This window comes from Myxine glutinosa, chromosome 10, assembly GCF_964187855.1.
Source record: "Myxine glutinosa chromosome 10, kmMyxGlut1.1, whole genome shotgun sequence".
In the NCBI taxonomy this organism is placed as follows: Eukaryota; Metazoa; Chordata; class Myxini; order Myxiniformes; family Myxinidae; genus Myxine; species Myxine glutinosa.
The window spans coordinates 79,125,987-79,140,266 of NC_136270.1; the positions used below are offsets into that span (position 1 = coordinate 79,125,987).

Here is a 14,280-nt window from a genome sequence, read left to right on the forward strand (position 1 = left end):
GCTATTTTTGATTTATTAATTGATCAATTAATCAATTAATCGATGAATTATTTAATTATTCAATTAATGACTAAAAAATTTTTTTTTTTAAGTTACACATTCTGATGAAATGGTGGTGGTTTATGTGTTCTCTGACCGAATTGATTAATGATTTAATTTTTTTATGATTATTATTTATTTATTTTCATTATTAATCATTTATTTATTTTCTTTCTCATTTGGCCAATATCTCAGGCACCTTTTGAGCTCGGAAGCTAATATTTGGACATGAGTGACCAAGTGATGTGGCTATCAAGGGTATTTTTGATTTATTGATTGATCAATTAATCAATTAATCGATTAATTATTTCATTATTCGATTAATTACTAAAAAAAAAAAAAAAAATCAGTTACAGATTCTGATGAAATGGTGGTGGTTTATGTGTTCTGTGACCGAATTGATTGATAATTTAATTTTTTCATGATTATTATTTATTTATTTTCATTATTAATCATTTATTTATTTTCTTTCTCATTTGGCCAATATCTCAGGCACCTTTTGAGCTGGGAAGCTAATATTTGGACATGACAGTGACCAAGTGATGTGGCTATTGAGGATATTTTTCATTTATTGATTATTCATTTAATCGATTAATTATTTATTGATTAATCGATTAATTATTTATTGATTAATCAATTAATTATTTAATTTTTCATTAATGACTTATTTAATTAAATTTCTATAAAATACATCTTCGGATGAAGCACTAGTGGTTTAGTTATGCTATTAGCCAATTGATTAAGAAAATATTTTGTGATAATCTTTTATTGATTTTAATTATACAATTAATCAATCAATTAGCGTACACCTCTCCCTCCCAATGCAGCCTCGATGAGCTGCACTGCGGTATTGCCGCGCGCCTGAGGCACCCCGGCAATGCCACGCTGTAGGATATTTAATTATTTGGCATGTGGGCAGTGTACTTTGAATGTATCTGTACTTGTTTGTTTTCTTTCTTGTTTCCTTGTTTGTTTGTCTGGGCGATATCTCAGCCATCCTTTGAGCTTGGAAGCTGAAATTTCGGCACAATAGTGAGCAAGTCCTTTCTCAAAAACAGTATTTTTGTTTTTTGATTAATCAATTAATTGAGGAGTTATTTAATTATTAGAGATTAATTAAGTACTTATTTAATTAATCAAATTTCCTTTCTCTTCTGACCAATAACTCAGGCACCTTTTGAGTTAGGAAGCTGATATTTGGACATGCCAATGACCAGGTGATTTGGCTGCAAAAGCTATTTTTGATTTATTAATTGATCAATTAATCAATTAATCGATTAATTATTTAATTATTCAATTAATGACTAAAATTTTTTTTTTTTAAGTTACACATTCTGATGAAATGGTGGTGGTTTATGTGTTCTCTGACCGAATTGATTAATGATTTAATTTTTTTATGATTATTATTTCTTCATTTTCATTATTAATCATTTATTTATTTTCTTTCTCATTTGGCCAATATCTCAGGCACCTTTTGAGCTCGGAAGCTAATATTTGGACATGAGTGACCAAGTGATGTGGCTATCAAGGGTATTTTTGATTTATTGATTGATCAATTAATCAATTAATCGATTAATTAATTCATTATTCGATTAATTACTATAAATAAATAAAAATCAGTTACAGATTCTGATGAAATGGTGCTGGTTTATGTGTTCTGTGACCGAATTGATTGATAATTTAATTTTTTCATGATTATTATTTATTTATTTTCATTATTAATCATTTATTTATTTTCTTTCTCATTTGGCCAATATCTCAGGCACCTTTTGAGCTGGGAAGCTAATATTTGGACATGACAGTGACCAAGTGATGTGGCTATTGAGGATATTTTTGATTTATTGATTATTCATTTAATCGATTAATTATTTATTGATTAATCGATTAATTATTTATTGATTAATCAATTAATTATTTAATTTTTCATTAATGACTTATTTAATTAAATTTCTATAAAATACATCTTCGGATGAAGCACTAGTGGTTTAGTTATGCTATTAGCCAATTGATTAAGAAAATATTTTGTGATAATCTTTTATTGATTTTAATTATACAATTAATCAATCAATTTGTGTACACCTCTCCCTCCCAATGCAGCCTCTATGAGCTGCACTGCGGTATTGCCGGGCGCCGGAGGCGCCCCGGCAATGCCGCGCTGTAGGATATTTAATTATTTGGCATGGGGGCGGTGTACTTTGAATGTATCTGTACTTGTTATATATTTTGTTTGTCTGTTTGATATGTTTGTGAAATAAATCTTAGCTCTTTCACGAGCCTCGATTCTGTATACAAAAAACAACAAAAAAACAACAACAACCAACCACACATCGCAGCTAAAAATCATAATTCCATTCACCCTCTGGTAATGGGGCGGAGTACCTCAAACCCCTTTTGCATGTAACGAACCAGGTCCAAAGACCTGCCGCACTAGCAGAGGGTTAGAATGGAAGTATTACATGATTGAGCCAAGTAGGGTAAGTATTGGATGGCCAGCAGGCGGTATTCTATTTTGTCATCTGCTATTACCCTGCACTCGCGAAGCGAAAAGTCGGGTTAGGCATTCGGTTGCATACGTGTGGTGCGTGTATGTGCGCGTCTGCATTAAAAAAACAATTTTTGGCAACCGTTGGTCCGATTGGCACAAAATTTTACCATAGAAGCGCCTCCACCTGTCAAATGTTTTTATTCATAATTATGACGTCATAGGTCATGTGGTACAGACGCCATCTTGGAAAAGAGTTACACCTCCATATCTCCCAAACCGTTCAATGGAAAAGTTGAAACAAGGCTCATTGTCAAGTACTCCCGATAGGGAATACGATCTGGTGATGATGATGTCATCGGTGCCTTCATTATGACGTCATAATTCGACAAGTTCAATGCTTGATTTGATCAGTATGAATTTTTTTCTCCGCAATTCTTGATCTGATTAACAAGAAATTTTCACCATAGAAGCGTATCCTCCTGTAGAATATGATAATGATAATTATGACGTAATATGTCATGTGGTACAGGCGCCATCTTGGTAAAACTTTTCAGCTCCATATCTCTGAAACCACACCATGTAAAAAATTGAGACTTAGTTAATTGTCAAGTGCTCCCTAATTTGGAATAAGATATGTTAATGGTGACGTCATTGATGCCTTCATTATGACATCCTAACTCGACTAGTATAGTTAGCAAAGGTACCTGCCCTACGGGCGGGGCTTCAATTGGGAAGCCGAAATGAAAAGGCAAAATATCAGAAATTGAAGGCAGAAATTTTTTTTTTTTAACGATTCATGTAAACATCTGTCAAATCATATCACACGTAAATCATCAAAATCAAGTTGTTAGTATAAACGGTATCTTTAGAATTTCAATAAAAGCCACATCACTGTTCATATCGGTAAATATTATTCCATCGTGTTTCAAATCGTGATATCAACTGTAGGCTTTTCTTTAGGGAAAATAATTGAATGATTTTGTACCTTTTCTTCAGCTTAGAACTTCAGGATAGACGACATTGCTGATAAAAGTTGCTTTTCTCGAATTGCACGAATATGTGAATTATGATTGTGTTTCATTGTGATGTTTGTGCGGCGACAGGCAGTGTGTAAAAAGGGCAGGGACTTAATCAACGTGAGCTGATGACTCACGCTTACTGGGAATTCCTCGTTCGTGGGACACTGCCTCAAGCCCCAGTCCCCATCACGGATGGGGCTCAGCGGTTTACCCGAGCCTGACGGCGAAGGGCAAGGTACACACTGGCCCGTCCAGTGTAGCGCGCATGCGGCTCCGGACATCGAAGGGCATTAAACGTTCATAAAACATTAAACGTTCATTAAAGGATTACGAAACGAAATACATATACGAAATTACGGATTGCACGAATATGTGAATTGTGATTGTGTTTCATTGTGATGTTTGTGCGGCGACGGGCAGTGTGTACAAAGGGCAGGGACTTAATCGACGCGAGCTGATGACTCGCGCTTACTGGGAATTCCTCGTTCGTGGCACACTGTCTCAAACCCCAGTCCCCATCATGGCTGGGGCTCAGCGGTTTACCCGAGCATGACGGCGAAGGGCAAGGTACACGCTGGCCCGTCCAGTGTAGCGCGCGTGCGGCCCCGGATATTGAAGGGCATTAAACGTTCATTAAACATTAAACGTTCATTAAAGGATTACGAAACTAAAAACATGACGAAATTACGTTCAAACCGTCACGTCAAACACTACCGTGAACACATACATCGTCACAACATTGTCACAATGAGAACATCGTCACAATGAACGTTATGCGAACGCGAATGTTATGCGGGAGTCCAAACCTGAGAATGCTGGAGATCAAAGCTGAAATTGGGAAAACTAAATAGCCTATTTTACTCCCAGGGGTCCCAGGATTACCCACCCAAAATATCTTTGCGATCGGTTCAGCAGTTTCTACGGTACCTCCGAACAGACAGACCAACATTTGGTGAATTATAGTAAGATACTATAATGCTTCATCCAATTCGTATGAATATTTTTTTCTCTGCAACTGTTGATCTGATGGACACAGAATTTTCACCATGGAAGCACCTCCTCTTGCAGAATATTTTAAAGATAATTATGACATCATAGGTCACGTGCTACAGGCGCCATCTTGGAAAAACCAAAAAACGTTGCACCTCTATATCTCCAAAACCGCTTCATGGACAAAATTGAAACGTGGCTCATTGTAAAGAACTCCGCATGGGGAATAATTGTTATTGATGATGACGTCATTGGTGCCATAATTATGATGTCACAATTCGACAGGGACAATGCTTAGTCTGATCAGTTTTAAATTTATTGAGCGTGATCTACGCAACAATTATATTAGAGAATATAAATTTATGATGTAATCGTTCATGGGGTCTGGCACCCATATTGGATCAAAGAAAAAACCGTTAAAAAACAGAAGAGTTGGCTCACACCAAGTTGACTGCGCAGGGTAAGTATTCTATGAATACCATCTAGTTAATCTATTTTTTTTACTTTTCCCCACAATATTTGTTAATTCCCAGTCTAAAAGTAGAATTATTATTTCAATATGCATTCGGATGTCTATGCCAGATGGCTGGTTCGAATTTGAGGTTGGCCCATCATCTTGATTGGCTGTTCAAAGAGGGATCGAGGGTGGAAGATTGGGAAAGACACTTTAAAGGACTGCCAAGTTACGGCTGAGAAGTTTGGGAAAATTTGGAGAGATAGTTGAGCAGTGAGGGAGTCACAATAGTACAAATGAGACATATGAGACGGTGTAGATAAGAATGGTTTCATCCATTGCAGCCATAATAATAATAATAATAACTAGAATGGCACTCTTTGACGTCATGACGTCGACCGAAATGCCTGCGCCAACAAATATTAGGGGTTTGGTCAGATGGCACCAAGCTTCTGCCCCTGTATTGACCACGATCTTCCTCCACTCCACTCTGTCCTCAGCCAACTCTCCCCACCCTCAAACCACCCCACCTTACTTGTTATATCCCTCATCGTACAATCCCCCCATCTCAATCGTGGTTTACCTCCTTTCCTCTCACCTTGATCCCTCAACCTATCCACTCTCTTTGCCATTCTCTCTTCCCCCATCCAACCAAATGTTAAGCCCATCTCAACTGGCATTTCACCAATCTCCCCATCAAGCTCATCAGCACACCAATCTCCCCCCTCAGTTAATCCATTCTCCTTCCATCCACCCTCTTCACTCCTGCAATTCTCCTGACTCAGTTGTTCTTGCACACCTGCAGCTTCTGTTGTCACAATCTCTCTGTCAGTGTCTCCATCTCCTAACCGTAAAAGTATGCCGGCATTACACAAGACATCAGAAACTTTCCTTTCAATATCTTTGATATCTTTCCATCTGCCATTAATTCCACCACCCTCCCCCATGCATTTGCACCCACCTGAATCCTCCTCTGCACATCTGCCTCTGACTTACCATTCTCGGTGACTGTTCCACCCAGATACTCAAAATCGATTTACTTGTCTGATCTCCTTCCCATCTAACCTGATATTCACTTATTTTCTCGACTGCCTCATTCACATCCCCTCCATCTTCTCCATACTCATCTTCAGCCCATGTTTCTCAAATGCCTCCTTCCACTCCCCCAGTACTTCCTGCATCTCCTGCCCACTCTCCATCACAACAGCCAGATTGTCCGCATACAATATCCTCCCCAGAATACCACTCATGTTTACCTTACTGCTTACCAGCTCCATCACCATGATAAATAGGAATGGGCTGGGAGCGCTTCCCTGCCTCAAACTGATGTACAAACTGAACTCCTCCAGCATCCCAGGACCAATCCAAACTCTTCCCTTTGTTCCCTTGCACATCCCTTCCACCAACCTAACCTCTGCTTCTGGCACTCCCACCCATCTCAGTGTTGCCATCACAATATCTCCCAGGTCAGTGGCGTAGGCCTTAACAAGATCCACAAATCCCAATGCCATTTCACCTTGCACTTCTTTTCCACCAACTGTCTCAGCTTGAACATCCCATCTGTCGTTCCCCTACCCTTTCTAAATCCTTGCTGCTCTTCTCTGATCTCCTTCTCCACACTCTTCCTTATCCTCCCGTCCAGGACCCTCTCCAGCACTTTCATGACATGACTAAGGAGTGTAATGCCCCTGTACTTCCCAGATCTTAAACATCCCCTTCCCCTTCCATATCGGCACAATTAACCCTGTCCTCCACTCCTCCGGAATTGACCCATCTCTCATACATACATTCAAGAACCTCTTCATCGACCTGCCTCGGACATCTCCCGCTGCAACTATCATCTTTGTACACCTCGTTAATGTCTGGCGCCCGCCCCTTTTCACATATAGCTACAACCATGCATAAAAAATATTAATTTGGAAATATAGTACAGATTTGAGGTAAAGTATGTGATCTGATGGATCTAGAGGGATCTAGAGAGAAAAGTACAAAGGGAACAAATGTATATGGATATAATGTTGAGAAAAAACAACTTTTTTTTCATTTCCTGGTCTCAATATTTATTTATTTTGACCAAAAATAACAAATGTAACATTTTGTTTCCAGTGTATAGACGAGCCTGCTTATCTTGCTTATCTGACATTTAAACAATCAGGGTTGCTCTGATATCTTACCGTCATTTCTCTTTGATGTTGCCATGCCTGTTAAGTATTCTTCGACATTTTCAATCTCCTTTTCCAGCTCCTCACGCCGCTTCATGAGCTTGCCATATTTTTCATTCAGCTCTGCATAATCTTCTGGAATGTTGTTGTCTTTCAGAAATCTCTGTTGAAATTGACAGTTTAAAAAAGGATATATTTGCGGGGTATTCTTCAGGCATGGTGAAAGACACCAACAATTTTATCTGCATGTTATGTTAATTTTATCTGCAAAAATAATTTGAATTTGCCACTTTTTATGCAATTCCCTGTAATTTTCATTTTAAATGAAATTATATTTATCGAGAAATAAAATAAGAGACATTATTTTCATACCGTCCCGCCTACATTGTCAGGAAGCAATCTCTGGTTACGAAATAAACAGATTTGGTCATTGAAGCCTTTCCTGCAATTGATAAATTAGATGACAATATTCCAAACCCAGGACATTTGATTAAGTGAGCATGCATTTATTACGTGTGGAAGCGAGTGGGTGAGGCAGTTCAGGTTAGTGTGTATACATGGTGCCCCATGGGTGGGGGTTGTATGTACAAATCATTATCATCGATACTTTTATTACATTATATTTTGAGTAGTTTGCCCAAAATATTGACGTAACTTTATTTGTCTGTTTGAAGCAACAGATGATTCTGGTATTTATAAAGCACTCAAGTTTTTTTGAGGCCTACCCAAAAAAAATTCTTTATAATATTGAGGTGCATGGAAGATCAAGGTTACAGAATGTTTGAACTGACGGTAGGGAAGCGAGGCAACAATTGGACCCAATAAGCAATGTGTACAAAGGAATTTGTTGGAGGGATGGTTAGGGGAGGGGTGGTTTGGAACTGTGCAAGTAAGTCTCACAAGAGTGGAGAGGTGTAAGGTGGATATAATTGAAGACATTTTCAATATGTAATAATGAGATGGCTCCTAGCAACTTACTTCATCCACGTACTCCACAGCAATGCTTCTGGCAGTTTCCACACGTTCTTTCAGATTTTTTTTCAATTCCTGGTATTTCTTAAGTAGTGCTTCGTATTGTTCTTGAGTGTGTTCAACACAATCTGAAATAAAATTGTTTCTTTCTTATTTGCTTGTGAAGTATTAAAGCATACTTTTTCCGAAGGATTCATTAAAATGTAAAGTTAACTTGTTAACAAAAGAGATAGAAAGATATTATGTTACAAGATATTATTTTTCAATTTGTATAACTCGTACACCTGTTTTCCAAATGGGGGAAGGATCATTCCTCTCAGCAATATATAAATTCCAGTAGAACTACGGTCGGGCCTCAAGAACATTGGAGGTCGGGGAGACGGTGTATTTACCAAGTTTCTTATGGAGAGCTCGCTCAGTGTTTTAAGCATTCGAGCAAGCACTCCATTCAAAACCTTCGATAAGGAAGGCTGGCTTGGCAAGTGCAAGTGCTAGCTAGCTGTTTGGTAACTAAACACACCCCGGGTTTCCTCCCTTTCAGTTTTGGGTTAAACAGCAGTAGCGACTTTTTCAAATGACCGCCACGAAAAACGCCACGTTAGTGGCAGGAAGGGTCATGTTGTTAACCCTGGTTGGGTATATAGATTACAGTAGATCTTCACCTCTTGGGGGGGTTGGATATTACTTATATGAATATTGTTTTGTAATAACATTAATATTATGCTCTTATCATTAGGGTTGTTATTATTTTTGTTATTAGAAATGGCCTTGGAAAATGCCATGGTTAGCTCTCTTAACACGGATACGCACCTTAACACGGATTTCGCCCAAGACGGAAAACCCCTTAGCAAATGCAAATTGCAAATGATGTCGGCAAATGATGTCACTACAACCTCCATCGTGTGACCCTTAGTCCTCCTGTCAAGTTTGGTTGAGATTGGCTAAGTAACGACTGAATGCATTGCAGTCAGACAGACACCAAATTGCATGTCTTACTATGATGAAGCAAGTTGACGTGACTCATACTCACTCAATGCAAAGCACTAATAATCATCCTGACACTTCCTTTGGTATATTTTTGAGTGATGAATGGTTCGGTGAGAGTGGGTGGAGGTGTGGGGGAGCTAGCTGTGGGAACTCCTCTCTAAAAACAATATGTTGATGGGCAAGCCCATGGAAAGATTAAAGGCAAAGCAGGATGGAATTCTGAAAGTTCTTCCAGGGTTCAGTTCAAATCATCCGTTCTTCCCCCATGTTTGTGCAAAACAGTCAATTACTACACTTACCCAAACCTCCATTTGAATCATTGCTGATATCCTGTTGTGTGAAGTCCCAATGCGTTGCTCTCACCCCATGTTGCAAAGGAACTGATACTATACAATGGCACGACAGGATAAAGATGAAAAGAACAATGAATAAACAATGTAAAATTGATGAGGCATTTGAGGTGTATGGGGGACAAAAGGAGGGCAGGGTGGGGTACAAGAATTCTGCCATATTTGCGTACGTAACAAACAGATAGGCTCCTTATGTATCTTTATAATGTGTTTTTCACATGAAGGCATGCATTAAACACTCACCTTCTGTTGAAAGTTTGGGATGGTGTGTGTATAACCTGAAAAATAAAGCAAAATGCAATCAACAAACTGATCAAGTAATTGCATTTCAAAGTTTGACCTTCAGTTACAATCCATGATGATGTTTTCACAACATTAGCAAAAAGAGGGAACACCACAACATCATCAGAGGTTTGGAACAGTGAAACAGAACATTTATCGATTATGATGGAAAGATAAAGGTAAAGACTGAGTTTTCTTACGGATAAGCCCATTCTTCATCGGAATCAACCACTTCGTAGCTGTTCACCCAGGGCAAGCAGTAACAACAGCATTTGGTACAATCCGCTTTCCAGTCCCTTCCCTGCCATGGCCACTTGCGCTTGATTTTCTTCGCTTTGTTATCAATTACTTCTGTCGGCTCCTCCGTTGCCTTGTTCTCCCGGGTGCCCCAGGAAACGTTGTTTAAGTTGACGAGGGAGTATATGAGCAACAGTAAATACCCGGAGGGGATGCAGATGGCATAGACAAAGCCATGAACGATGCAAAAAAATTCTTTGGGATGAAACAGAGCGGCTGTAACATGGATGATGATCAATGCAAGGAAGAAGATCCCCGTCGGAGTAAAAGGTCCGTCCGTAATCATTTCAGCAACAACGGCCAATACGGCCGCCAACATGAAAAAACAATAAATCATGGTGAAGACAGCAGCCACGGCAAGCTGGATTGATTCTTTTGTCTTGAAGCAAATGAGCAGAAAAAATGCAGGTGGAATGACAGAAAGCCCAAGAGAAATGGTCGGGTTCACTTTGAAGAGAAAATGAAATGCACCTGCAAAGAGACAATCAGGATCATTCGTGAAACATCAAAAACATAGTCCGATACAAGAGAATTATTGCCATTTCATTGTTTTTGATGCACCTTTTCCCTCCAAAACTTTTGGGCCGATTACATCCAGACTCGCTACATAGGATCAGCATGCCCCCAATTAGTGTATAGGGGTGTTGTATTTTTGCCGGTGGTCTTGGGGATCCGGGGTTGGGGGGGGGGGGGAGGAGGCACACAAATGATCAATGTAAATTTGTATCATGTAGCACCATCTCTAGGTGGGAGAAGGTATTACAAGTCCTCCCCCCCCCCCCCCCCCCCCCCATTACTGCAGAGGTATTTTGAATTACACGTTTGAATAACGATAATAACATAACCCTCCTGGCCACTCAGGAAGGGAGCACTCCCCCCCCCCCCCCCCCCCCCCCCACATATCCATGTGCCTTTGTGCCAAAGTCATCCACCTGACCTTGCCTGTAGAGGAGGTTTTATGCAACACAACCTTACCCTATTTTGCTCTGTTGTTTACATACACTGCCCGATCAGTGCACATATTACTTGCGACTTACTCCTGCCAGACCCCTAATATAAGAGTAATTCGAACCTACTCAAACAAACAGTCCATACTATTCTTACCACAATCTATCGATGGACCACCATCCCCCCCCTCCCCCCCCCCCCCGACCACTTCCACCCCTCAACCCCCACTTCTACGTAACAATACAATAAGTCAATTCAAGTCATGATCACAAACATGACAATGAATAATGTTAGTGGGGGATTTCCATTTCTCCATGTAATAGGCTGCATTTTGCAATTATAATATGTCTATATTGGCAATATTCCACACCAGACTCGGTGGAATAATAGTTTGAGTGTCCACTCTGAGTCTGAGAGGGCAGCAGGTCAAACCCGGTCGAGTCATACCAAAGACTTTAAAAAAGAATTTTCTGCAGCCTTGCTTGATGCTCAGCATTTAAAAAGGATAGAGCATGGACAACAACAATAGGTTGTCAACCATTGTGCAGGCTTGATGGGAATAATGGTGTTGAAGTTTCTTGCAAGAGAACCTATCTCATATGTGCTTGAAAAAAGAAGAAGAAGAAAAAAAGATTTGGTGCAAGTCTCACAGTACGTTTTATGAAAGGGGAAAACATCATTACTCCCGCCAGGGAGTAATGCATTCACTCGTGTCCATGTGTGTGTTCGCGTTTGTGAACAAGATATCTGGAAAAGTTCTGAACGGATTTGGATGAAAGTTGGTGGGATGATTGCCCTTGGGATAAGGAAGATTTGATTAGTTTTTGGTGAAGCTCAGGATATTATTCCGGATCCAGGAATTTTTTGAAGGATTTTTTTACCATTGGAAGATAGGGCTTATTTTTTTTTAACATTATCTTCTATATATTATATATTTAACATTGTGATATGAAAATAGTTTTCATATTTGTTGTAAATGTAGTTTAAACTCGTGGTTATGCGTTAGAGCGGTGTATTTTTTTAGCAGCGTCGTCTTCAATGTTCATTCTTTTTTTTTCTAATAAAGACATATTCTGTCATTTTAAAACCACCAAAGTGTGTATTACGTTTCCCCGTTTCATAAAATGTATCGTTTGATACGTATAATCCTTTAAAACTGTTTTTTTTTGTTTTGTTTTTTTTTACCTCAGAAGAGATATCAACATTTAGCTCAGCGAATGTCATTCGCTGTGTCAGTATTTGATGAACTTATAAAGACTTAGTTCCACATTTGTCAATGGCTGAGGTATATTAACAAACGAATAAAACAGATTTGGCAAAATTCCAACCTTTTTTTTAAAAGATCGCATATTCACCCAGGGTTGTGAGAGGCTGAAGAAGAAGAAGCCTCACATGGGCTCCCAGACCAAATAAATAATTCTGGTTCTGGGATTTTCAGGTTTATTTATCTATATATCTACATATCTGGGCAGTGTCTGTTGGCACTGAACTACTCCCTGAAACTTTTATTTCCGTGGTTGTGAAGTGTTTTTAATAACGTGGTGGTGGTTTTGAATCACGTGGTGGTGAGGTATTTTGAATTATGTGGTGGTGAGGTGTAAATGACGTGGTGGTGAGGTGTTTTTAAATCACGTGGCTTTGAGGTGTTTTTTTTATTTTGTGGCTGTGAGGTGTTTTTAATTTCGTGTTTTGTGGCTGTGAGGTGTTTTTAATTTCGTGTTTCGTGGCTGTGAAGTGTTTTTAATTTTGTGTTTTGTGGCTGTGAATGAATGAATGAATGAATGTTCGTTTTAAGGCCATTTATCCCCGCTAGAGCGGGGGTTAGCCTTGCGGGCCCCATGACAATCATGGTTCCCTGTTTGCGGCAATGTTTTAATGGCCGGATGCCCTTCCTGCCGCCAACCCTTGGTCACGCTCTTACGATGCGCAGGGATACAGTGTACCTATTCTAAACCGGGGTGCACACCGGGATCATTCATCCCAGCAAGCTGGTACTCAATTTTCCGACCTCGGAAGGATGACAGGCTGAGTCAATCCCCCTGGCATTAATTCAGCGATCGACCGGGATTCGAACCCAGGATCCTAGGATCCCAAGCCGGCACCCTAACCACAAAGCCAACACCATGCGTGAGGTGTTTTTAATTTAGTGTTTTGTGGCTGTGAAGTGTTTTTAATTTCGTGGCTGTGAGGTTTTTTTTTTGTGTTTTTTTGTTGTATACTGAATCGAGGCTCGTGAAAGAGCTGACATTTACTTCACAAACAAATCAACCAGACAGACAAAGTATATAAAAAGAGGGAGCGGAAGACAAGATTGGGAGAGAAGGGGAAGCACACAAACACTTGAGAGCACACAACATTTGAGAGCAGGGAGATGTGTGGGAGGGAGAGGGCTTGGGGGGAAGAGGCGTGGGAAGGGGGGGGGGGGTGGGAGAAGTATAAAACACAAGGACACCACGGACTTCCAGGAAAGTTGATATTTCAAAAAAGTGGAATTGGGGTGAAATTAGCGGGGATAGAAAAGATCAAGGTTTTGGATGGGGGAGGATAAGAGATGGTGGTGAACAGCTGTTTTAAAGACCTGGAGGGTGGAGTGGGATTGAAGAGAGTGAGGGAGTTTGTTCCAGAGGCGGGAGAAAAGAGGAATGAAGGAGTGAAGGTGAACAGAGAGTCTTGATTTTGGCAGTTTAACCATAAGAGGGTTGCAGGCAGATCTTGTGCGACCTGTAGGAATATTTGCGGGACAGAGCCCAGAGAGAGCTGGGGGGGCAAGGCCAGAGAGGAGTCGGTAGAAGACGGAAAGACCACCAACCTGCCTGCGGTGAGTGAGTGAGAGGGCCTTGGAGTTATCTTCATCGCGGGAGATTCCAATGATTCTGAATGCTTTGGTTTCAACAGCGTGAAGCCGAGCTAGGTGTGAGGCAGGAGCACCAGCCCAGAGGGGAGAGCAGTATTCCATTGAGCTGCAGATGAAAGCCTTGTATGTGGTGAGGAGCTCAGGTGTGCCAAGGAAGGACTTCGCACGACGGAGGATGCCCAGTCGGCGACTGGCTTTGGAGGCCAGATTTGAAATGTGGTGTTTTTAATTTCGTGTTTTGTGGCTGTGAGGTGTTTTTAATTTCGTGTTTTGTGGCTGTGAGGCTGTGACTGCAATGTCTGTCTTGTGTTGTCTTGTCTTGTGTTGTCACTGAACTACTCCCTCAAACTTTTGTGAAATCGTACTATTCCAACTTGACCCACGGCGGGAGTATGCGCGCTGAGTGGCGTTCTAGTTTTATTTGCTTTATTTAATATCGGC

At 40.2% G+C, this 14,280-nt stretch overlaps 1 protein-coding gene across 2 annotated transcripts in view; it reads right to left on the reverse strand.

Annotated features, from left to right (window-relative positions):
* Positions 1–14,280, reverse strand: part of LOC137417425 (chitin synthase chs-2-like) — a 212,861-nt gene that overhangs the window by 43,743 nt on the left and 154,838 nt on the right. For both annotated transcript variants that reach the window (XM_078785804.1, XM_078785805.1), the window contains 5 exons: positions 9,941–10,508; positions 9,702–9,736; positions 9,408–9,494; positions 8,128–8,249; positions 7,162–7,312 (listed from right to left, as the gene is read on the reverse strand). In XM_078785804.1, the coding sequence (XP_078641930.1) occupies positions 7,162–7,312; positions 8,128–8,249; positions 9,408–9,494; positions 9,702–9,736; positions 9,941–10,508 (963 nt within the window). The remainder of the gene's footprint in view (positions 1–7,161; positions 7,313–8,127; positions 8,250–9,407; positions 9,495–9,701; positions 9,737–9,940; positions 10,509–14,280) is intronic.